Source organism: Apodemus sylvaticus, chromosome 6 (genome assembly GCF_947179515.1).
Source record: "Apodemus sylvaticus chromosome 6, mApoSyl1.1, whole genome shotgun sequence".
In the NCBI taxonomy this organism is placed as follows: domain Eukaryota; kingdom Metazoa; phylum Chordata; class Mammalia; order Rodentia; family Muridae; genus Apodemus; species Apodemus sylvaticus.
The window spans coordinates 19908537-19931499 of NC_067477.1; the positions used below are offsets into that span (position 1 = coordinate 19908537).

The window sequence follows — 22963 nt, forward strand, 5'->3', positions numbered from 1 at the left end:
AGACAACCAATCCTGAGGAAGGAGACGGAAGAAAATAGGCGGGGCAAATTTGGGAAATCGGAAGTCATTCCTCCTACTCTGCTCTCCCGCCCGCCCCGGCGGCAGGCTGGCTTCCGCTTCCGGGTGGCGTGTCTCTGTGGCGCGCTGTTGAAGCTGAGCGGTCGCCATGGAGCTTTCAGGCGAGTACGTCGGTTGTGACGGAGAGCCGCAGCGTCTACGAGTGTCCTGTGAGGCGTCGGGCGACGCGGACCCTCTCCAGAGCCTGTCGGCGGGCGTGGTCCGGATGAAGGAATTGGTAGCGGAGTTCTTCGGGACCCTAGTGGAGCAGGACGCGCAGGGCGTGGCGGAAGATCCGGACGATGCTTTGGATGGTGAGCGTGGGGGCGGGGCGCCGGGGGACTGGCGGGGGCAAGCAGCGTAAAGGGCAGCCTAGAGAAGGCGAGCCTCGGGGAGGAGGAATCGCTTCTAAAAACTCTCTGCCCTCTTTGTTGTCTGATCTTCCACCACCACTCCCGTTTTCGCGACTTTTCATTTATACCACCAAAAAATAAAAATTTTATTTTTGCAAAGAACGCCAAGCATTAAGATAGGCAGACTTGCTCGAGAAAGTGTGGCGGTCTGTAACCATTGCTAGCAGGAAGACCGAAAGGGCGGGATGTTAGACCTGGTTGTTGAAAAACGAAAAGGAGTGAAATTAGAAATGAGAAAACATGTTTGACAGAGGAAGAAGAGCTTCAAATGATCGAGACCCACTTTGTTTTAGGGAATCTTAGCCCTCTCAGTTTTGTAGATACTGGTTTGAAAGTAAAAGGGTTTTGTAGTTTTGCTTTTTGGTATTTTTAAATTGATAGTTTCATTCATATATAATGCCTTCTGGTCATGTTCTCTATCCCCCACTGAACCCTTTCCTAGCAGGGCTCCTTCCTTTCCGGCCTTTCTTTTGTTGTCACTCACAGCTTGGATGACTTATTTACAAGAACTGCTGCAACTCAACAGGGACTAGACAACTGAAGAAAAACAGTGACTCTCCCGCTCCCCTCCCCCATTAACTGCCAAACGCTGGGGGGGGGGGGCACCTCATTCCACGATCGCATGTTTAGGTTACCATCTTGTGCTGGTAAGCACTGCTGCTGCCAGCGATAAGGGCCGTATAATGGCCAAAAGCACTATAGCCCTTCCCTTCCTCTAGTTCTGACTTTCTTTCATCCCCTCTACTGTTGTAGGAATTAGCTGTTAATTTTGAGGTGGGTGGGTGGGTGGGGATTGTTTGTTTTTAAAGATGGATGTTTACCTGCATGCATGTCTGTACACCACTTATGTGCAGTGCCCTGGGAGGCCAGAAGAGGGCATCAAATCCCCTGGAACCAGAGTTACAGTCAAGAGTGCCTTGTGCATACAGGGAAAAAACAGGCAGTGCTCTTAACCACCGAGCCTTCTCTCCAGCCATAGCTCTGTTAATAGGAATAAAATTATTTTGTGGACATCGTCACCATCTAACAGTTAAACCAGCCTAGCCCTAAATTGCAGAGACCTGCATGACTCAGCAGTGCAGGGATTACGGAAATGGGCCACCACACTCGATCTTAAATTTATTTTTAATCTTGAACACCAAGATAGGTATTTCGTTGTCCTGAGCTAAGGAGTCAGTTCTTCTGCAGAGAAGGTTAAACTGTACTTCCCTATTCTTTATAATATAGGTATTGGCTGTCATTAAAAGGAACAATAAAAAGTATTAGCTAGATGTATTAGTCAGGGCTCTTCAGAGAGGCAGAACTGATAGAATATGTGTGTATATAAAGATATTTATTAGAGTGGCTTATGGCCTGTGATCTGAGTCATCCAAAAATGGCTGTCTCCTGACCAGAAAGGCTAAGGCTCTGGTAGTTGTTTGGTCCATGAGACTGGATGTCTCCTCAGTCCCAGTCAGGTACTGGAGTCCCTAGATAGCCTTTTTTTCCCTTCTCCCCCCCCCCCCCCCCCCAGGGTTTCTCTGTGTAGCCCTGGCTATCCTGGAACTCACTCTGTAGACCAGGCTGGCCTCAAACTCAGAAATCCGCCTGCCTCTGCCTCCCAAGGGCTGGGACTGAAGGCGCGCCCCACCACTGCTGGGCTGTCCCTAGATAGTCTTAAGAGAGCTGCCAGTTTTCAGTCTATATTGGAATCCTAAAGGAGTAGGTTCTAACACCAACAAAGGAGCATCTTGGGTATCTCAGTAACAGGATAGATGAACTTGCTAGTCAGAGTGAGGGCAAGCAGGCAAAAAGCAAAAGCTTCCTTCCATAGCTTTTCACATGGGCTTTGGCAAGTTGGCATTAGCTGTCATATTAAGATATGATAGGCCATATTGTTGGTTTCAGAAGGGTAAAATAGATTGTCCACATTAGACTTCCTAAAAACTTAACCATACTACCCATAGTTAAACTACCAGTTCTCCGCTAGTTCTCCAGGTTAACTGGAAATATGTTTATACCAAAACTCACTACATTGATTGTGGCAGCACTGTTCATTAATAGCTGTAAGATGGAAATAATACAAATACCCATAATCTGAGTAGAACATAAGCATTCTTTTAATTGTTGAATAATAGTCAGTGTGTAAAACGAAGTATTGTGCTAGGGAGATTGTTAGGTAATCTCCCAATTAAAATAAAGCTAGCTAACCAGACATGAGGGCTTAAGTTTGACTCCCCAGAACCCATGTAACACCTTGTGTTGTAATTGTTGTGATGTGAGCTAGGAGATGGAGCCAGGAAATTTCATGTAGGTAGAGACCCTATCTTAAAGTGGGAGGTAAAGGCCTATACTGAGATGGTGACCTCCGTGTGTACTATGGCATGAACATACACATATCCACAAGGGAATGAAGTGTGGGTTCATGCTACACAGTAACAAATCCTAAGGTGACAGCCAGACACAAATGGTTACACACTGTCTTCATTTGTATGAGATGTCCAGAATAGGCAAATCTATAGAGGAGCTTGTCTTAGTTAGGGTTTTATTGCTGTGAAGAGACACCATGACCAAGGCAGCTCTTATAAAGGCAAACATTTAATTGAGACTGACTTACTGTCTCAGAGGTTCAGTCCATTGTCATCATGGCAGGAAGCATGGCAGAGCGCAGTCAGACATGGTGCTGGAGTAGCCAAGAATTCTGCATCTTGATCTGTAGGAGACTGTCCCACTTGGCGTGGCTTGAAGACTTCAGAGCTTGCTTCTACCTCCAACAAGGCCACACCTCCTAATAGTGCCACTCCCTATGGGCCAAGCATTCAGAGGCCTGAGACTATAGGTGTCATACCCATTCAAACTACCACATAGGGCCTCTGTATGTAGCCCCAGGATAGAGAGAATATCTAGTGTATTGTATGGATGCATCACCTGTCAATAAAAAAGCCTATGGGCTATGGCTCAGGCTGGAAATAGAGGTGGGATATCCAGGAGCTTCTGGGATAGAGCCAGGTGCATGGGGAGATTTACCCAGCGAGAGAGATGTAAGGAGAGGGTTTGTGGTACTTGAACACAGGTACATGTGGCAGAATGTAGGTTAAATAAATAGGTTATCTTAGTTATGATCTAGTCAGAGAAGAACCTATATAGCTATATGGCCAAGGTATTTGTTGAGTCTGAATATATTTTGAGTCTGAATCTTATTTCTGCGAGCATTGGTTTAGGAGGAAGAACTGGAATCAGACTTCTACAAAATGGTACCCTATGATGGGTGCCAGTATGTTGTAATAAATTAGGGTTTCTACTCCACCTTAGATCATTTAGTTCTCGGATTAAAAGACACACAACTTTTATATTTATAATACGCTTTTAATGCACCAGAGCTGGGCAAATATCTCCCTTCTAAGCTATTCTGATCCACTTCCCCATCATAACCCCGAGTTAGAACTTGCCATGTTCCACCTAGACCGCTCTTAACTCCAGCTGGCCTGCCCTCATGGCCTGGCCATGTTTTTATGACTCACCCCATGGTGTCTTCTCTCCATTGTCGTTTTTCTCATAGTTTTCCTTAATCCACAAGAACCAAAACCATAAGTGTTTAACCATTCACTCTCTCCTCAGTCCATCTATAGGCAGTAGGCATCTTTATCCAACCAATAGTTTCACATATCATTACTTGATATATGTGAGGAATCTCTCATTCCTGGGGCAACCAGACTTTGGGGGCCAGCATTTAGCATTACGTTATAGACAGGCTGGCCTCGAACTCAGAGATTTGCTTGCTGAGTCCTCCCAAGTGCTGTAATAAAAGGTGTACATTTATTCTTGAGACATGGTCTTACTGTATAGCCTTGGCTCCCCTGGAATTTTCTATGTAGATCAGGCTGACATTGAACTTAGAGAGATCTCTGCATTGTCTCTGCTTCCTAAGAGCTAAGAATAAGCCTGTCAGTAGTGGTACACGCCTTTAATCCCAGCACTTGAGAGGCAGAAACAGGTGGATTTCTGAGTTCGAGGCCAGCCTGGTCTACAGAGTGAGTTCCAGAACAGCCAGGGCTATACAGAGAAACCCTGTCTTTTTAAAAAAAAAAAAAAAAAAAAAAAACCCACAACTAAGAATAAGGGCTATCACACTCAGCAAATTCCTGAAATGTTTAAAAATTCACTTATTTTTTATGTACATGGGTAGCATGTTGCATGTGTAGAGTGGGTTCTCTCCTTTTTATTGGATTCAAGTGGTTAAACACAGGTCATCAAACTTGTACTGCGTTCTCTTACCCACTGAGCTCCTACTGGTTCCTAGCATTTATAAAATGTAAGGTATGTGTGTTTTTTTAGTTCCCAATGGGAAATGGTCTCATATCAGTCACTTTACCAATTTGTATTTCCTTCATCCACATTTCAAACATGTCATACAACAAACATTTATTTTTAAAAGGTGATGATGAAGATGATGCAGAAGATGAAAATAGCACTGGTAGAACTAACTCAGATGGACCATCTGCAAAACGTCCAAAACCAGCATCTTGACAATAGTTTTTAGAAAATTAAGACTGCTACTAGGTTGAGTGAGATGATGTATACGTGTGATCCCAGTTAATTCAAAGGCTGAGGCAGGAGAATTGAAAGTTGGAGGCCAGCTTGTGTGCTCCATGTCAAGACCTTGCCTCAAAAAAAAAAAAAAAAAAAAACAGCAGAGCACTGCTGTTTCGTCACCTGCTGGAACTTACAGAAGACCTGTGCTCTAGTTGGAGAACTCATTTCTTTTCTTTCATTGGAACAAGTTCGTCACAGAGCAAACTTCCTTGTTTCTAACAAAGAAAAGTACAACAAATGTTTGGGAATGAACTCTTGTTTTCTCATCCTAAAATAAAATGGAACCATTCATAGTGGATGAAATCTAAATTGGCAAATGAATTTTTATATTTGTTTTTCTCTTTAAAAATGATCATTGAATCAAATGGTGTGTGTCCACATCTTTCAGTGTTTATAAAAGCTGCTTGTCATAGTTAATAGGCAATTAATATTTGAAAGAATTGATAAGAGAAATATGATTTTTGTGTGTGTGTATATATACATCTGTACAAGTATAGATGTGAGGCCCAAGTTAATAAAATACATTGATTGCAACTTACATATTTCCTATAGCCATTTTTTAATTTTAGTAAAAAGGGAACTGTTGAATAGTTAAAAAATATAAATTACTAAAATATATTGTGTGTATTCCTTTTCTGCTGTTTATCAGTGGAACTAGAGTGGATTTTTTTTTTTATTTACAGTGCATCTTTCCTGATTTTGATATTTGAAATGCAAAATAAACCTAATGAAATTAGAATAATTCTTATAATTATATCTTTTGTTTTGAGGCTGGGTCTTGCTATGTATGTGGCCTAGACTGGCCTGGAATTCACTACATAGCCTACCTGGCTTTGAACTTTTAAAATCTTACTTCTGAATATTAGGGATCATAGGTGTGCACAACCTTGCCTGGCTTTTGTTGTTTTGAGACAAGGCTTTGCTGTGTGCTGAAGTTGATCTGGAACTCCCTAGATGTAGCCCAGCCTGTCCTCAAACCTCTCATCTCTCTGCTTGCCCCCTCTCGGCGCTGAGATTACAGATATATTCTGGGCCTCATAGACTCTTAGATGCAACAAATAGAATTTGTTGCTTAGAGCCGGGCTGTGGTGGCACAGGCCTGTAATCCCAGCACTCTGGGAGGCTGAGGCAGGTGGATTTCTGAGTTTGAGGCCAGCCTGGTCTACAGAGAGTTCCAGGACAGCCTGGGCAACACAGAGAAACCCTGTCTCAAAAAACCATAAATAAATAAATAAATAAACACAGAGAAACCCTGTCTCAAAAAACCATAAATAAATAAATAAATAAACAAACAAACAAATCCTATCAAGAGCCTTAGATGAATAATCTAAAAGGTGAAACAAATGCTTACAAAAGATAAGGCACTTGTTTAAAAGTGCCTAAACAGAATTTGTTACTTTAAACTGTAACTCTAGGGCCCAGATCCGCATATGGGTCATGGTTGCTTGGCTGTGGGATTAGGATAGTTAAAACACCAGTGAAGAACTTAGCGAAGACACCTACAGTCTCATTGCTTGGGAGGCAAAAGCAGGGATTTGAAGTGCTGCCACCCTTTCTCAGGAGTGCCCTCTTTTTTTTTTTTCCCTAACTGTTCTCTGTATGTAGCCCTGGCTGACCTGAAGCTGTATAGATCAGATCTGCCTGCCTCTACCATCCCCTGACCCACAGTGTTGGGCTTAAAGGTGTGTACTGCTGTGCATGCTACTTCTTCCAAATTAAGCTTCTTCTCGGGGTATTTTGTTTTGTTTTGTTTTTAAAGAAGGCCTGTACCCCCTCTCCCTCTTGCAACTTGCATACAGGTTAGGAGAACTGGGCCAAGTATTCTCAACAGATGTATATGCCTAGGCTTAATCTTGAAAACAATTGTTTTAAGCTAGTGTGTTATTGTCCAGGTATAAGAATGTCATAAAAATACTGTAACTTATTCTAGTGATTCTGGTGACCTTTGGGATCAGAATTGCTCTCTATAAAGTTGTGGTAAATTCTAGAAATAAACTGTTTATATCTTAAAAATTAGCAGCTCACATTGGGATATCAATAGGCCACTGGAGTGTAGTTTTAAATAGTATTTACTCTGGCCAAAATCCTGGTGGAGATAACAGTATTTTATGAGTGCTTTCTGGATCCATGGTGCTGCCTTGAACATAAGAGACTGGAATTATGTCATGTAATTCTAATAGCCATTGCACTTTGTACTTGTTAGGTGGATTAGGGAACTCTAATTTTCATGCCTGAAACGTATTGAGAGCTCTAGCCAAGCACTTAACAAAAACCATGTATATGAAAAATTCTAAGACAACCAATATAACAAAAATACATTGAGGGACAGTTGAAATCTTGGCCCTGAAGAGAAAAATCACTAAATCCTGAGACCTGAAAGGGTTGGATTAAATTGGAACACATGACAAATTAGGCCACACACTTAATAATAAATATTAGTTTTTGGCTTTATGGAGAGCCAGATTCATTTTTTACAGTACGGTGAGATTAGTATATGTTCATAAATACTGAGCATCTGCTGTGTGCCGGTTACTGCTGCATGCATTCGGGCCGTCACAATACCTGATAAAAATCCAAACTTTTGAGGAAATGTACATGTGAGGATAGGTAAATACTGTGGGGAAAAGTAACACTAGGAAGAATGCTTGCTTTTAGTAGACAGAGTCTCAAGAAGGTGATATTTGCTGGGCCGTGTTGGGGCATGCCTGTAATCCCAGCACACTGGGAGGCAGAGGCAGAGGCAGGGGGATTTCTGAGTTTGAGGCCAGCCTGGTCTACAGAGTGAGTTCCAGGACAGCCAAGGCTACACAGAGAAACCCTGTCTCAAAAAACCAAAAAAAAAAAAAAAAAAAAAAAAAAAAAAAAAAGGTGATATTTGAAGCAGAGAGTGAAGAGAACACAGATAAGGCAAGGAGACTGGCCTCACCTAGAGATCAAACTGTGAGACAGCTGACCTGAACCAAGATATAGGACCTTGAACTTGTAGATAAAGTTGTCCTTGAACTCTGGTCCTCCTTCCTCTTCTCAAGGGCTGGAATTATAAGCATATGGCACAATTGATACTAGACTTGAAAAACAGGTTTTGATGGGTTGACTTTGGCAGCTTGGTTTTAGACAGGTTAAATTTCATGAGTCTGCTAGTAAATATATGATGAAGTGTAAGCAGGCAATGAAGTCAAGCCAAGTGTAGTGATTGCTTGCAAATAATCCCAGATGCTTGGGAGGTTGAGGGAAGAGGATCCAAGTTCAAGACCATCCTGGATAACCTAGTGAGATTCCACTTCAGAAAAAAAAGACAAGTAGGTGGTGGATATTGAGTGAAACTCTGGAGAAGGGTACTTAAAACCACAGGACGGGAAGAGAGGACTGGATCACACCAACACAGTTGGAGGAGATCCCCAAGGAGAAAAAGCCAGCGAATTATCTAGAACTGAGCTCCTAAATACATGCAGCTAGCGGCCACGCGGCTGCTCCTCTTGGTTTGTGACTCCTGAATGAGTCCATGAAGTCCAGGACATGAAGGAACACCTTAGATAGGCTGACCCAAAAGCCAGCTGAAGAATATATGTCAAGGGTCAGAGGGCCAGAAACTCCTTAAAAAGTAACTCAAGAATCCAGACCTGGTTGTTGACTTCCAAGTTAAAACCAGTGACTCTGTGGACTTACTGATGAAACTGAGCAGCTTTGGCAGAATGGGAAGCAAAAGTCTTAAAAGAAGCATGGTCACAACAACATATGAGGAAATGTAGACAAAATTTGTAAATGGCTCAAGTGAACTTTCTGCAGAACATTTTCTGATTCCTGTCCAAAGATAAACACAGCTCCAATACTTGAACCTTCAGTAAATGCTACATTAAAACACTGTGGACCAGTTCTTTGAACCCTAGCAGAAGTATCTGAAAAATGTTTAAGACAAATAGAGCTGGACCTACCTCCATGAACCTTGTCATTGTATGTGAGGAGGTTTTTGGGGTTTTAAACACTAACTGCATGGTGATTTCCAACCACAGTCCAGAGTTATCTAGGGCTTTGTGTATGGGAGGATTTGTAACATGGTAGTACATTCTTGATGAAAGAATGAATAATTTAGTATCACAGTAATCACTTCTGCCAGGAATTTAGGAAAAGGCTAACCCTACCCATTTGGTACAAGCATATGCATTTGTTTCACTAGAGCAGTGACTTGTTCATATGAGCACTTTATCTCATGACTCCACAAAGAAAAGCTTGTTGTTCCTTAAAAAGATTGTAAAATAGAATCAGATTCTATACTTAGGGGATTTTTACTTTAAAGTTAATGACATCTAAGTCAAAATTTTGTACTAGCGAGAAAAGTGCCATAAACATTTCTGCAACTAATCTATTTCCTGTGCCTGCACTTTTGAAAAATTAAAGTATTTCAGTGGAAAAGCTTCAATGGGATTATTTCATTTCAAGTAGGATTGTAAATAAAATGGCAGTGGCACTGTTAGTAGAGTGTTTGCAGAATTGCTTGTTTGCAAGAACATATTCTTGTTTTTGTTTTTTAAAGGGGATTGCAGGGAGCCAAGCAATTTGGTCCAGTGGAGACTAGGATCCTTGGAGACTTGGTAAGCCCCGGGCCAGTGAGAAAGACCCAGTCTCCAAAATCTAACACCTGAGAAAACACACCCATGGCTGTCCTCTGCCCTCCATATACACTATGGCACCCAACCTCACATTTGTACAGAGATAAGTGAATGTAAGTTTTTAAAGAGCAGATTAACCTTGTAAGCTAACCATTAATAATTAATTACATCTGGAATTGCCTTTAATCCCTGCAAAAGAAGTTGGGTCTTTGAATTCAAAGCCAACCTGGTCTACAGAACAAGTTCTGGTCAGCCAGGGCTACCCAGAGAAGCCCTGTCTTTTTGTTTTGTTTTCAAGACATGGTTTCTCTGGGTAACCCTGGCTGTCCTGGAACTCACTCTGTAGACCAGGCTGGCCTCGAACTCAAATCCACCTGCCTCTGCCTCCCAAGTGTTGGGATTAAAGGCATGCGCCACCAACACCCAGTGAGAAGCCCAGTCTTGACCAAAATAAAAATAAATTACGTTGGGCAGTGGTGGTGCACGCCTTTAATCCCAGCTCTTGAGAAGCAGAGGCAAGCGGATTTCTGAGTTTGAGGCTAGCCTGGTCTACAGAGTGAGTTCCAAGACAGCCAGGGCTACACAGAGAAACCCTGTCTCGAAAAACCAAGCCAAAAAAATAAAATAAAAATACATTATACCTCCATACTAATTAAAAATGAATCAGTAATTTTTCCATAAGTACAGAGATGGAATCTGAAGTCAGATAAATATCCTGGGTTCAAATCTTGCTTCATCTGATTTGTTGTTTTGAAGCAGGGTTTCACCATGTAGCTGACTGTCCAAGAAGTAACTCACTACATAGACAAGATTTACAGAGATCCACCTGCCTCTGCCCCTGAATGCTGGATTACAGGAATGTGCCACCACACCCTGCCTGTGGTTCTTAGCTTGTCTTTTCCATTTACTTACCCTGTCCATGGACAGGCTATTAATTCCTGAATGCTTCAGAATCTTGTAAAATGGCACTCATACCAATAGTAACAGCTGCCTTAGTATTAAAGAGTTGGTATAGACTTCTAAAACATCTCTGCAGCGTGCATTATTAAGAGCACTCAAAAGATGCACACAGTAGTTTTGTCAAACAGTGTTTCCCTGGAATACTGTATATACTGAATATATATAGCAAAAGATGTGTTTTTTCAGCAACTAAACTGAGTTGTTTTTTGAGTTTGGGAGGTTTGTTTGTTTGAAACAAGGTCTGTCTTTATTTATGGCTCTGGCTGTCCTGGAACTTTTCATGTAGACCAGGTTGGCCTCCAGCTCAGAGATTCACTTCTCTCTGCCTCTCAAGTGCTGAGATCAAGGGCATCATGGGCCACCACTGGGAGTTCATAAAGTAGATTCTGATGCTTTTGAGATAGTTTTATCTTTTAAGATAAAAGTTTGAGCCAGGTATGATGTCACAGGCACACCTTTCCTTTAGCCCCCAACTCTATGAGGAGGTATATGGATCTCTGAGTTCAAGGCCAACCTGGCCTACATAGCAAAATTCAGGACACCCAGGAAATGTCTCAAAAAAAAAAAAAAAAGATTAAATTTTGCCATGGACTCTTAGCCTCTCTGTTCAAATACAGCATTAAGTGAGGTTGCTGAAAAACTTTAGGACTAGGGTTATGGCACAGTGGTTAAGAGTTGGCTAGTATGTATGAGGGGGTGAGTTTGATCTTTAGCACCACAAAAGCTAGCAAATGGTACAATCTGAGAAAACACCTTCACTAAAATTCATTTTTGGAATGAGTCAGGAGGCAGTATACAGGTAAATAGTTGATGTTTGTACACAGCATGGGATGTCAGTGGTGAGGCACTGCATCCGGCTGACATGCTGCTCTCACTCATAGGGTTGTTGTAGCTCTGAAGCAGTGACCCAAAGCCATGGTGATTAACACGGTGTGAAATGTGTGGTGTTACTATCACTGGATACCCTGATTTCACCCAGAAAAGGAACAATCTCAGCTTTCGTGATCTGTGCTGGTACACCTGGTGTCTGTGTGTTATTTCTAGACTTCAACCGTTTCATCTATTCAATTCCTACATAGTTTTTCAAAGACCTATAGATTAGTGGTTTAGATAGCCATTACCCAAAAAAACAGAGTATGTTTTTTTCTGTATTTAAATAGCCATCATCATGGCTGGAAATGTAATTCAGTAGTAAAAGTTGGTGGTGGCACAAACCTTTAATCCCAGCTGTTGGTAGGCAGGGGCAGGCAAGAGTTTAAAGCCAGATCTACAGGGCAGTTCCAGGACAGCCAGGGCGGGCACACAGAGTAACTGTCTTGAAAAACGAAACAAAAAAAGTACAAAAGGCTTGGATTTAATCCCCAGAATTCTCACCTACTACACACCTCCTCCCAAAAAACAGGTGATAGCCACCTCAGTAATTTTCTCCCAATCCCTTGTAAACTGAAAGCAAGCAAACAGTAGTTCCAATAGGATTAGTGTCTTAGTCTAAAAAATTTTAAAGCAAACAAAGTAATTGTATAAAATTTAAATTTTATGATCATGGTCAGATCTTTTTACATTTAACACAATGGAAATATTCATTGTTTTCCTCAATGGAAAAATTTCTGAATCATACTATGTTGCACATAGAATAGAAATAAAAAAAAAAAAAATTCAGGTGCTTATTCAAGTTTCTAAAGACCGCAAATTACAAGCCACTATTTTACTTGCAAAATCTGAAGTCATCAACATGATTCTGTAGTACTATATTTCAGGCTTTACCTAAAAAGTCATTATTCAGATAAAGTAGTCAGTCCTCTTGTCACTTTTTTTAAGTCTCTGTTTCACCACAACTTCCTGAGACCTGTGAAGAAACTGCAGTCTTGGGGCCAGCCACTATAGAGTACTGGTAGTCTTGCAGTAAGGGAAAACGGTGATGGGTTTTATGTGTCAATCAGTTGTAGTCTGCTGATCTGATTAGAAGCTTTGACAAATGCCTGGTGACGATTGCAGATAATGGCCAGGCATATGGGGATAATACAGTAGCCCACCGTTTTGGGATCTGCTCTCGTACAAGAATAAAGGAACAAAAACATCTGTAAGTACGGTATCAAGAAAATAACTGTCCACAACCAAAAGGGCAGGGAAAGCAGGCGAGCTTTCAAGGAGTGTGTCCATGTGGTTCCTTCCCGAGGCTCTTCAGGGTGCTGCTGAATGTGCTCCAAAGCCAACCTGTTGTAAGTCTCATTGATCTCAAAAACATAATAAAACGCTGCCGCACTTGCTAGCAAATACAGTCCCACTCCAATCCATCCCATCCGCTGACGGAAGTTCATCATTCTCCATGCTCTGTGCCTTCAAGGCAAACACAGAAAAAAATTATAGTTAGGGTCTAGTAATGTTGCCATGGCAACTATTCCAAGTGCACTTGATTTAAATTCAAGAGTTCTGAAAAGCACAAGCATTTTAGGATTTAACAGTTGTAAACAACTTACAGGTGGTTTTATATAACTGTGTGAGCACATAAAAATACTGGTTTCAGTATATATTGAGGGCTGTTATTTATGTGAACCCCAGAGTGAATGAATCATCACTTCTTGCTTGAGTAGACCCAGTACACCTTCGTTTCAGATAATGAAACATCTAGTTTCCCCACAGGACATTGCACTTGACAGCTGAAATGCTTTCTGGCTCAACACTATTATTTCAGACATGGGCACTAGGTTGCTTCTACTCGTTAAACCAATATCGGAGTCCCCAAGTTAAGACGGTAACTCTTTCAAACACTTACAGTGGTCCCGAAAATCTTCCTGTTCCCCCTGCAAGCGTGCAAGAGTCACTCAGTTCTGAATAGTCAGGTGCCTTTGGCATTTCAGAATAAGCCACCTTAAGAGAAACCCTCTGGGTCGCGCAGCTGAAGAAGGTGAGCGCGGCCGGCGGGAGCTCGAGCTAGTAGTGATTAAGCCCAGCGTGACTCCGGCTGGTCACGCGGCGGCGGCGGCGGGCCCCGTCGCCCTCTGGAGCCCCGGGTGGGGAAACCACCTGGAGATGCCTGGCCACGGGACCTCGGGGCCCGCCCCCCACGGCCCCCGCCGCCGAGCCTGAGCTGGGCAGTGGCGCCAGGCCCGGCCTGCAGAGCCCCGAGCTCGGCTCCCGGCTGGACGCCGGGCCAGCCTGACAGCCGAGCTGAACGGCCCCGGGTCTCACCTTCCTGTCCTGAGTGGCCCGCCCGCTCGCAGTCCCGGATACCGCCGCAGTCAGAGCTTCCGTCTCGGACCGGAAGCGCGCGCCTGCCTCCTGACGTCAGGCTGTCTACTTCGCGCCGCCTCCGGAGGCGGTTGTGTGCTCCCTGAGGCGTTTGCGGCGGCCGGGAGGCGGGTGCGGGGGCGCGCTGCAGACGTGATCCCCGGGTCTCTCCTAAAGCCCGCAAAGGTCAGACGCCCTCTCCGGGACTCGAGCTATGCATCTATAGGCAGGTGGTCCGCAGGCTGATGTCGTCCGTATGGGCGCCGGAGGCGGGTCGGGGGAGGAACTGCTCGGGAGTCCGACACGGTTAACTTACAAGGATGCTCTGTTTTTCTCAGGCTCCCGGACCTCTTCGTGTTAAAGAGAGGAGCACGTACATCACTGTGAGCGGCGGCGGCGGCGGTGGTGGCGGCGGCGCCCAGGTCGAATTAGGATTTAAATACTCTGGGCGCCATGACACTAAGACTCCTAGAAGACTGGTGCAGGGGGATGGATATGAACCCTCGGAAAGCACTATTGGTTGCCGGTATCCCTCCGACCTGCGGAGTGGCAGACATCGAGGAGGCCCTGCAGGCTGGCCTTGCTCCCTTAGGGGAACACACACTGCTTGGGAGGATGTTTAGGAGAGATGAGAACAAGAATGTAGCCTTAATTGGGCTCACAGTAGAGACTGGCAGTGCCCTAGTCCCCAAGGAGATACCTGCAAAAGGAGGTGTCTGGAGAGTGATCTTTAAGCCTCCTGATGCTGATAATGACTTTTTATGCAGATTAAATGAGTTTTTAAAGGGAGAGGGCATGACGATGGGTGAATTAACCAGAGTTCTTGGGAATCGGAATGACCCTCTCAGCCTAGACCAGGGCATAATGAACCCTGAAATTCGAGCACCCGTGTTAACACAGGCATTAGATGAGGCTCTTAAGCCGACCCTGCAGTATCTGCGGTACAAAAAGCTGAGTGTGTTCTCAGGCAGGAATCCTCCAGGACCAGGTGAGGAAGAATTTGAATCGTGGATGTTTCATACTTCCCAAGTAATGAAAACATGGCAGGTGTCAGATGTAGAGAAAAGAAGGCGGTTGATAGAGAGCCTTAGAGGCCCAGCATTTGAAATTATTCGAGTCCTCAAGATAAACAACCCCTTCATTACAGTTGCAGAATGCCTGAAGACACTTGAGACAATATTTGGGATTATTGATAATCCTAGAGCATTGCAGGTCAAATACCTTACTACTTACCAAAAGAATGATGAAAAGCTCTCTGCCTATGTTTTAAGGTTGGAGCCGTTACTACAGAAACTGGTGCAGAAAGGAGCAATTGAGAAGGAAGTTGTGAATCAGGCCCGACTAGACCAAGTCATTGCTGGGGCAGTCCACAAGTCAGTTGGAAGAGAGCTTGGACTGCCACAGGGGAGCCCAGCCCCAGGCTTACTGCAGTTGCTGACACTGATAAAAGATAGGGAGGCGGCAGAGGAAGAGGTCCTTCTTCAGGCCCAATTACAAGGCTATTTCACTTGACCAAGACCCAAGGCTGTCATGAGCAGAGCACGGTGAAGGAGCTCATTGCCCTGATCAGCCCATCCCCACTTGGTGCTGCCAAAAGTAACTCATCCTTTGTCGTGTTGTTCATCCTACTGAATGTATCCCCGATGTTTTACTGATATAAATGATGTCATTCTACACTGATAATTATTTAAACCAAAAGATCATCCTGCTAGTACAGTGTTCCAGGAAGCCAAAGCTTATATGCATGTTTACTAGTCATATGTGATGGTGCTATCAGTTATCCAGTGTTGCCACAATATGCTGAAAGACCCTGAGCCAAGGCTGGCTAAGATATTTAGTTTCTTTTATTATAAATCAGTTATTAATTCTGTGCACTCAAACAACACAACTGAATGCTGTGGTCAATTTTACAACTATCTTTAGGTTTGTGAAGTATCTGATGTGTTGCCAAAGGCTCTGCTTCTAAATAACATTTTCTAGGAGTCGAAAGAAATGATAATAAAATGTTTGATCTTCATATACTACATTTGAAGAAAAATAATCTTTTGGTTTTATTTTTCAAAGTTTTTCTCTGTAGCTCTAGCTGTGCTGGAACTCAGTAGACCCAGGGTAGTCTTAGACTCAGAAATTTACCTCCTGAGTGCTGGAATGAAAGGCTTGCACAACTACACCTGGCTGAACTAAAGTTGTTTGTGGTTTGTTTGTTTGTTTGTTTTTGGGTTTGTTGGGGGTTTTTTGTTTTGTTTTTTGGATTTGTTTTTTTTTGAGATGGGGGTTTCTCTGTGTAGCCCTGGCTGTCCTGGAACTCACTCTGAAGACCAGGCTGGCCTCGAACTCAGAAATCTGCCTGCCTCTGCCTCCCAGAGTGCTGGGATTACAGGCGTGTGCCACCACCACCCGGCTAAAGTTTTTAAAGTGTGAATCTGACAGCCACTGAAATTACAGACTTCGTTCTTTGGGCTCTTGGCATGTAGGGGTTAGGAACTTACTTGTTTAACAGAAACCAGACGCTACACATATTATGGCAAGTAGTAGGTCCATCAATAATGAATTTGAAGGGGGAAAAGGAAAGTGAAATTTTATGTATTTTCCGACCCTGATTCTACACACCTATAACCCAGTGCCTAACAAATCAAGTCAGGCAGATTGGCCTTTGAAGGCCAGCCCAAACTACAATGTGAGACTTTGCCTCCAAAGACAAAACTACATACAGGGAAACTAAAATCACACCTGGGACAATGGATGTATGCCGAAGGTGAAGCAAGTACTAATGAGAACTGTGCTTTCTTGCAATGCTGGTGTTCCCACTGCTAAGGGTGGGAGCTGCACCACGAATCAGGGCCAGATTGGGTCACCATGTGTGCGTAGAGTCGTGGGTGTCATGGAGTGCCATAGTTTACTCTCAGGGATACATGGTCAGTTTCCTTCCGTTCTCCACTGCAGAGTGGCACATGAACTCCTGAGAGCTGTGATTCTGCTCATGTTTGTGTAAGGTGCATTATGCACTGTCCTGCAGGTCACTCATTTGCTATCTCGGTGAGAAACCACATTCTATACAAACGTACAAGCATTTGTAAATGCCACACCTCTTCTGTATGGGAGACCCTAAGCTGAGAGAGTGAACTCGACAGGATAATTCCTGCTCTGAAGGTTTATTCAGACTCAGTAATGATGGCTGGCATTGGACATGACCTTGGCCAGGGACTAAGTACTAGCTGAAGACCATATGTTCCAAGAAACTAAGTCTTCGCCCATCTCCCATTTTATGAATAAGATGAGGCACAGAAAAATGTCTGGAGCTGGGCGATGGTGGCACATGCCTTAATCCTAGCATCTGGGAGGCAGAGGCAGGTGGATTTCTAAGTTCAAGGCCAGCCTGGTCTACAGAGTGAGTTCCAGGACAGCCAGGGCTACACAGAGAAACCCTGTCTCAAAAAAACAAAAACAAACAAACAAAAAAAAGCAAGTCCTCTTACCTGCTGAGCCACCTCTCTAGCCCACAGACAGCTTTTCTGTTTTTTCTTTTCTTTTTTTAAAGATTTATTTATTATATGTAAGTACACTATAGCAGTCTTCAGACACACCAGAAGAGGGCATCTGATCACTTTACAGATGGTTGTGAGCCACGATGTGGTTGCTGGGATTTGAACTCAGGACCTCTGGAAGAGCAATGAGTACTCTTAACCACTGAGCCATCTCACCAGTCCCAGACAGCTTTTCTTAAGGTCTTCTGCATGCGTCTGGTGAATACTATGTAATTGAGAAAATTAAAAGGATTTATATTTATTGGTTTATAAATTGAGAAATAATAAAAGCACATATATCCCCTTTAAAGAGCCAGGTTGAAACAACAGCACTGAGATGCCTTGTTGACATACTAGGACTTGAAGGGGAATTTAAAAAAGAAATCCTCAAAGAAACGAAAAGAAGGCGGTATGTCCGTAGCAAGGAGACTTCTGGGAAGACTTTCCCACAGCTACAGAGTAAGCATCGTAGTGTTAGTTCTAACCCAAAGTAAACACCTCAGCGTTTATGTGGATGTAAATAAAGATTGAGTAAATACGGGAGAAAAGGTGAATCTTTACAGAAGAATGTCAAATAATTCATGTGGCTGCTTTACCCTTTAAGAACTGTGTTAGTTACTTTCTGCTCCTGTGATAAAAGACTAGGCTAGAAATGACTTAAGACAGAAAGGGCTTTTTTCCTTGTTTGTTTTGTTTTGAAGACAGGGTTTCTCTGAGTTGCCCTGATTGTCCTGGAACTTGCTCTCTCTGTAGAGCAGCCTGGCCTCGAATTTACAGAGATTCTCCTGCCTTTGCCTCCCAAGTGTTGGGATCAAAGGTTTGCACCACCACTGCCCAGTTTGGGGGTTTTGTTTTGTTTGTTTCATAATTTGTTTTTTGTTGTTAGTTTTGTTTTTTTGTTTTGGCTTACTGTTCAGAGGCAGAGTCCATGATGGCAGGAAGGCTATGACATCAGACTTCCAGACCAGGAATGGTCACAGTTTGTCATTCAGGAAGCCCAGAAAGCTAACTGGAAGTGGGGTAAAGCTGTAAACTCTCAAAATAGGTCCCCAATCGAGTATGCTTCTTCCAGCAGGGTTCCCCGATATTCCTCCCAACAGCGCCACCATCGGGAACAAGTGTGAATTCCTGAGCCTTTGGAAGACATTCACATTTAAACCACCCTTGGAAACAGCGTTTATTGTTTTCCTTTCCCTCTGCATGTAGGCACAACTTGGTGACTTTGTTCTAAGGATGAGTATGTGGAAAAGGACAGCAGTGACTTTTCTAAGACTTGGCAGATGCTACATTAACACCAGTGGTGTCACTGTGAGGCAGTCTGGACCCCTGGTGCATTGTGATAAAGCCATAACCCAGGCTAATTAGGAGAAATACACCACAGAAGCCCAGTTGAAAACATTTTGTTTGTTTATTATAAGTACATTGTAGCTGTCTTCAGACCCTCCAGAAGAGGGCCTCAGATCTCATTCTGGATGGTTGTGAGCCACCATGTGGTTGCTGGGATTTGAACTCGGGACCTTTGGAAGTGCAGTAAGTGTTCTTAACTGCAGAGCCATCTCTCCGGCCCCCAAACATTTTCTTTTTTTTTTTTTAATTTATTTTATTCATATGAGTACACTGTTGCTGTCTTCAGACACACCAGAAGATACCCTTACAGATGGTTGTGAGCCACCATGTGGTTGCTGGGAATTGAACTCAGGACCTCTGGAAGAGCAGTCGGTGCTCTTAACCACTGAGCCATCTCTCCAGCCCAAACATTTTCTTAAAGGACCGGAAAAACTACCCCCAAACCAGAGGCAACTAAGGAACCATAGTAACTGCATGCAATGTGGTACCCTGGGACTGACCTTGGAACACATAGAGGACACCAGAGAGGACACACAACCCAGAGCTGGGGAGGGGCCTCCGTTGCTAAGAGCACTTGTTACTTTTCATAGGACCTGGGTTTGGGTCCCAGCTGGGCGCCTCACATCCATGCATACCTCCAGTTCTGCGGGATCCAATGCCTTTTGACCTCCATGGACACCAGCCATGCATGTGGTAGGCACACATGCAAGCAAACAAACACATAAATCTAAAAGTCCTGCTGTCCTAGCTAGATTCTCTAAGGGAGGGGTTTATTTGGCTTACAGGAAGCCAGGCCAGAGCTTAAAGCAGAAACCGCAGAAGAAGGCTGCTTTACTGGCTCACTTTCCATTTCTTGCTTGGCTTGCATTTTTATACAACCCAGGACCACCTGTTCAGGGGTGTCACCCACCACAATGGGCTGGGTTCCATTAATTACCAGCTATGAAAATGCCCCCACAGACTGGCCTATAGGCCAATCTGATGACGGGGGTTGTCTTCTCTCTGGAGGTTCCTAGATGACTCCAGCTGTGTCAAGTTCACAAAAACCTAACCAGCACACAGTATAGCACTAACCAGCACTGGGTCGTTTTTCCCCCTCAGACGGCACGAATGCCCAATCCTAAGGTAATGGTAGGGTGTAAGGATCCATGATTTCGCCAACGGTACCCCAGACTCAAACAGTATGTAAATGCAAAAAGTGCTTTATGCTGCAGACATCCAGTATGCTGGGGTCTCCCATTACCAAGATAGACTTTGACTGAGCTCGAAGACTCGACTTAAAGCATATTAGGGGAATTCTGCAGTAGGTGATCTCATCTTGCTCTATCTCTTAGGGACATTCCAAAACCATCATGGGGCTGGGCAGCTGGAAACTGTTGCAGACCCATTGTCCTTCCTTCAGGACAGGTGACAGAGCAGTTTCTGACCCGTTGCCTAAAGCCGGGTTTTCAGGCCTAATCTCTTGAACTGCCAATTTGAAGCCTGTCACAGAGTCAGCCTGTCTCACCAACGGAAGGCAGGTGTGCATGGAAGGACTCTGTCCTGGCTCTGTGACTTTCCTGTAAAGTTTAAAACATAAGTAAAATTGTTCACACCCATTAAGTCCTTACATGCAAATAACAAAAACAGAGGCTACCAGTACAATCAATCATTACAGAGTGAGTCATGGGAGCGCCCACCTTTTCAAAGTCATGCATTTAATCACCACTAAATGGTACAAAGCACTGAATAGACCCAGACCAGCCAGAGCAGAATAGATCTCTATGAGATCAAGGCCAGCCTGGTCTACACAGCAAGCTCCAGGTCAGCAGAGGTTACATAGTGAGACCCTGTGCAGAAAATAAAAAATGTTATATTTCTGCTTTGCTTCAATGAAGACTTTCTGTGCTATTGCAGAGGTTGAACAAATAAAGCAAATGAAACAAAAGACATAAAATACAAAAAGACTTTTCCTCTAACTTTTGTTAAGAGTTATTCACCCATAAAGATTGAAATGATCCCTCCCGGAGCAGGAGACAAGTCCAGCCTGGGAAACAAACGTCCTGGTACTTTTGAGCTTCGTGCAGACCAGGGCCGCTGAGGGGATAGGTGTTCCCACCTCTGTCGTCCTAAGAACAACGCCCCCCCCCCCACATTTGTTTGAGGAATTCTCCCCACCCCAGCGGCTGAGCCACTGGTTACAGGTGGGCGGATGCCACTGTGTAAGCTGCATGCTTCCTGGCTGTGCCTGTGGATTTAGAGGGCACGTGACACCACAGTAGACTGTCTAGATTTCAGCTCCCACCTTTCCACTGACCCGTACACTCCCCTAGTCCGGCTTAGTGCTCCACGTAGGTCTGCTTACTCCAGTTTCATCACAATGCCATTCCCGTTTGGTTCCTTGTTACAGTGGTGGGCATGGAACCCGGAGCCTTGTGCATGTTAGGCAAGCACTCTGCTGCTCGGCTACGTACCCTCCCACACACACACCTTGCTTTTACCTTTCATTCATTCATTCATTCATTCATTCATTTATTTATTTATTTATTTATTTATTACTGTATACCAGCCTTATGTGTTATACAAGCCGGCCACTTCCCAAACTGTAACCATTCAGGATCACTCAGTTCCCTTGGGTTAGGTTCCAGTCCGGGCTTTGTGGGGCTGCTTGTGGAGTGAGGTCCTGAGCCTCAGAGTCCCTTCGTCATCATTAGTGGGGAGTCAGCTCACACCATGCCCCACCCCCTAACAGCCCGTCCCCTCCCCCGTCCCATCCCTCACCCCCCCGACCCCTGATGTCCTAGCACCCAAAAGTTTTGTTTGCTGGGACTCTGGGTGAGCAGGGTTTCCTTACAACACAGTAGAGAGCTTTCTATTCTAGGGGCTGTGCTGTGTTTGCTTTATAATGGAGAGTAGACAGTTCCTATTAAATGCCCCTCAGGAGACAGGAGACCCAGTGGCTACATCTGGGGACAGAGGGCTTTATCATAAACCCAGCTCCAAAGACCGTTAACACTGCTCCAATCCATAAGGATGTGAAAACAAGACATAGACCTATCCTGTGCATTGTAAGTGTAATGACTCGGAGAGATCTGCATACATCTGGAACAGCTGGCCTTTCAGCCTTTCTTCTTCTTTCTTTCTTTCTTTCTTTCTTTCTTTCTTTCTTTCTTTCTTTCTTTCTTTCTTTCTTTCCTGTTTTTGTTTTTGTTTTTGTTTTTGTTTTTGTTTTTGTTTTTTGAGACAGGGTTTCTCTGAGTAGCCCTGGCTGTCCTGGAACTCACTCTGTAGACCAGTGTGGCCTCGAACTCAGAAATCCACCTGCCTCTGCCTCCCGACTGCTGGGATTAAAGGCATACGCCACCGCTGCCCGGCTTTTTCTCTTTTTAACTTGAAATCTATTAGAAAAAAATAGCAATCCAAAAACCTACCTCTTCAATTTTCTCTTTCTTCTTTTCTTTTCTTCCTTTTTTTTCTGCTTCTTTTTTTCCTTCATGGGTAGTGCTGAGGATTGGACCCAGGTGCTAAACATGCTTTAATAATGTGCTGTGCCCCCGGGGCCCCTCAGAATGTGTTTCATGTATAGTAAGTTCATCCCACGGGCAAATACAAGTCTGCCCTAGGAAGAAGGCTTGTTTTTGTATGGAAGAAACACGCTACAAATTCAGGAACTTTCTCACTCGGCACAGGAGGCCCTCTATTATTGCACTGAATCCAAGAGCCTGCCAGAGCTGATCTTCCCCTTTTCTGGCAACCACAGGCATGTTGCTTCTTCTTGGGGTTCTTTCAGGAACACTGTCAAGCTACAAAAGAAAAGTGCCCTCCCTGGGTTGTAACCTTGGGAGAAGTTAATAATCAAGTCTGGATACATTCAAAAATAAATAAGAAAAAGCCTCAGACGGCCGTTCCATTATTGGAATATGGGAGGGAGGAAGGGAGGAAGGGAGGAAGAGAGGGAGGGAAGGAAGTTGTTGGATTCCAACAACTTGGAATTGTTGCATTCCATTGTTGGAATATGGGGGGGGAGGGAGAGAGGGAGGGAGAAAGGGAGGCAGGGAGGGAGGGAGAGAGGGAGGGAGGGAGTGAGGGAGAGAGGGAGGCAGGGAGGGAGGGAGAGAGGGAGGCAGGGAGGGAGGGAAGGAAGGAAGTTGTTGGAGGGAGGAAGGAAGAAAGGAAAAAAGGAAGGAAAGAAGGAAGGAAGGAAACAACCTGGTGGCCGGGCAGTGGTGGCGCACGCCTTTAATTCCAACACTTGGGAGGTAGAGGCAGGTGAATT

The 22963-nt window shown here is 44.2% G+C and overlaps 3 protein-coding genes across 6 annotated transcripts; 2 read left to right on the top strand and 1 right to left on the bottom strand.

Annotated features, from left to right (window-relative positions):
- Positions 1-82: 82 nt before the first annotated feature.
- Gon7 (GON7 subunit of KEOPS complex) lies at positions 83-5580 on the top strand. Its single transcript, XM_052185198.1, has 2 exons — positions 83-371; positions 4885-5580. Exons 1-2 carry the CDS (start codon positions 167-169, stop codon positions 4974-4976), a joined length of 297 nt encoding a protein of 98 aa, XP_052041158.1. The 5' UTR covers positions 83-166; the 3' UTR covers positions 4977-5580.
- A 3994-nt stretch (positions 5581-9574) lies between these two features.
- Moap1 (modulator of apoptosis 1) lies at positions 9575-15861 on the top strand. 3 transcript variants are annotated; one of them, XM_052185195.1, is made up of 2 exons: positions 9575-9631; positions 14176-15861. In XM_052185195.1, exon 2 carries the CDS (start codon positions 14291-14293, stop codon positions 15347-15349), a length of 1059 nt encoding a protein of 352 aa, XP_052041155.1. In that variant the 5' UTR covers positions 9575-9631; positions 14176-14290; the 3' UTR covers positions 15350-15861. The 3 variants fall into 3 exon arrangements, with proteins under 3 accessions (XP_052041155.1, XP_052041153.1, XP_052041154.1); XM_052185193.1 differs by lacking the exon at positions 9575-9631 and adding an exon at positions 13935-14023; XM_052185194.1 differs by lacking the exon at positions 9575-9631 and adding an exon at positions 13941-14067.
- Positions 11948-13866, bottom strand: Lyset (lysosomal enzyme trafficking factor). Of its 2 annotated transcripts, none has more exons than XM_052185197.1 (2): positions 13799-13866; positions 11948-12946 (listed from the first exon to the last, which is right to left on the bottom strand). In XM_052185197.1, exon 2 carries the CDS (start codon positions 12928-12930, stop codon positions 12535-12537), a length of 396 nt encoding a protein of 131 aa, XP_052041157.1. In that variant the 5' UTR covers positions 12931-12946; positions 13799-13866; the 3' UTR covers positions 11948-12534. The 2 variants fall into 2 exon arrangements, with proteins under 2 accessions (XP_052041157.1, XP_052041156.1); XM_052185196.1 differs by having other exon boundaries at positions 13383-13827.
- Positions 15862-22963: the final 7102 nt, after the last annotated feature.

Bases quoted from the DNA above. Each gene is read 5' to 3' on its own strand.
- Gon7 (XM_052185198.1), top strand. From the start codon at position 167: ATGGAGCTTTCAGGCGAGTACGTCGGTTGTGACGGAGAGCCGCAGCGT. The intron at 372-4,884 runs GTGAGCGTGGGG...TATTTTTAAAAG, and splicing joins TCCGGACGATGCTTTGGATG to GTGATGATGAAGATGATGCA.
- Moap1 (XM_052185195.1), top strand. From the start codon at position 14,291: ATGACACTAAGACTCCTAGAAGACTGGTGCAGGGGGATGGATATGAAC.
- Lyset (XM_052185196.1), bottom strand. From the start codon at position 13,462: ATGCCAAAGGCACCTGACTATTCAGAACTGAGTGACTCTTGCACGCTT. The intron at 12,947-13,382 runs GTAAGTGTTTGA...TTTGCCTTGAAG, and splicing joins GGAAGATTTTCGGGACCACT to GCACAGAGCATGGAGAATGA.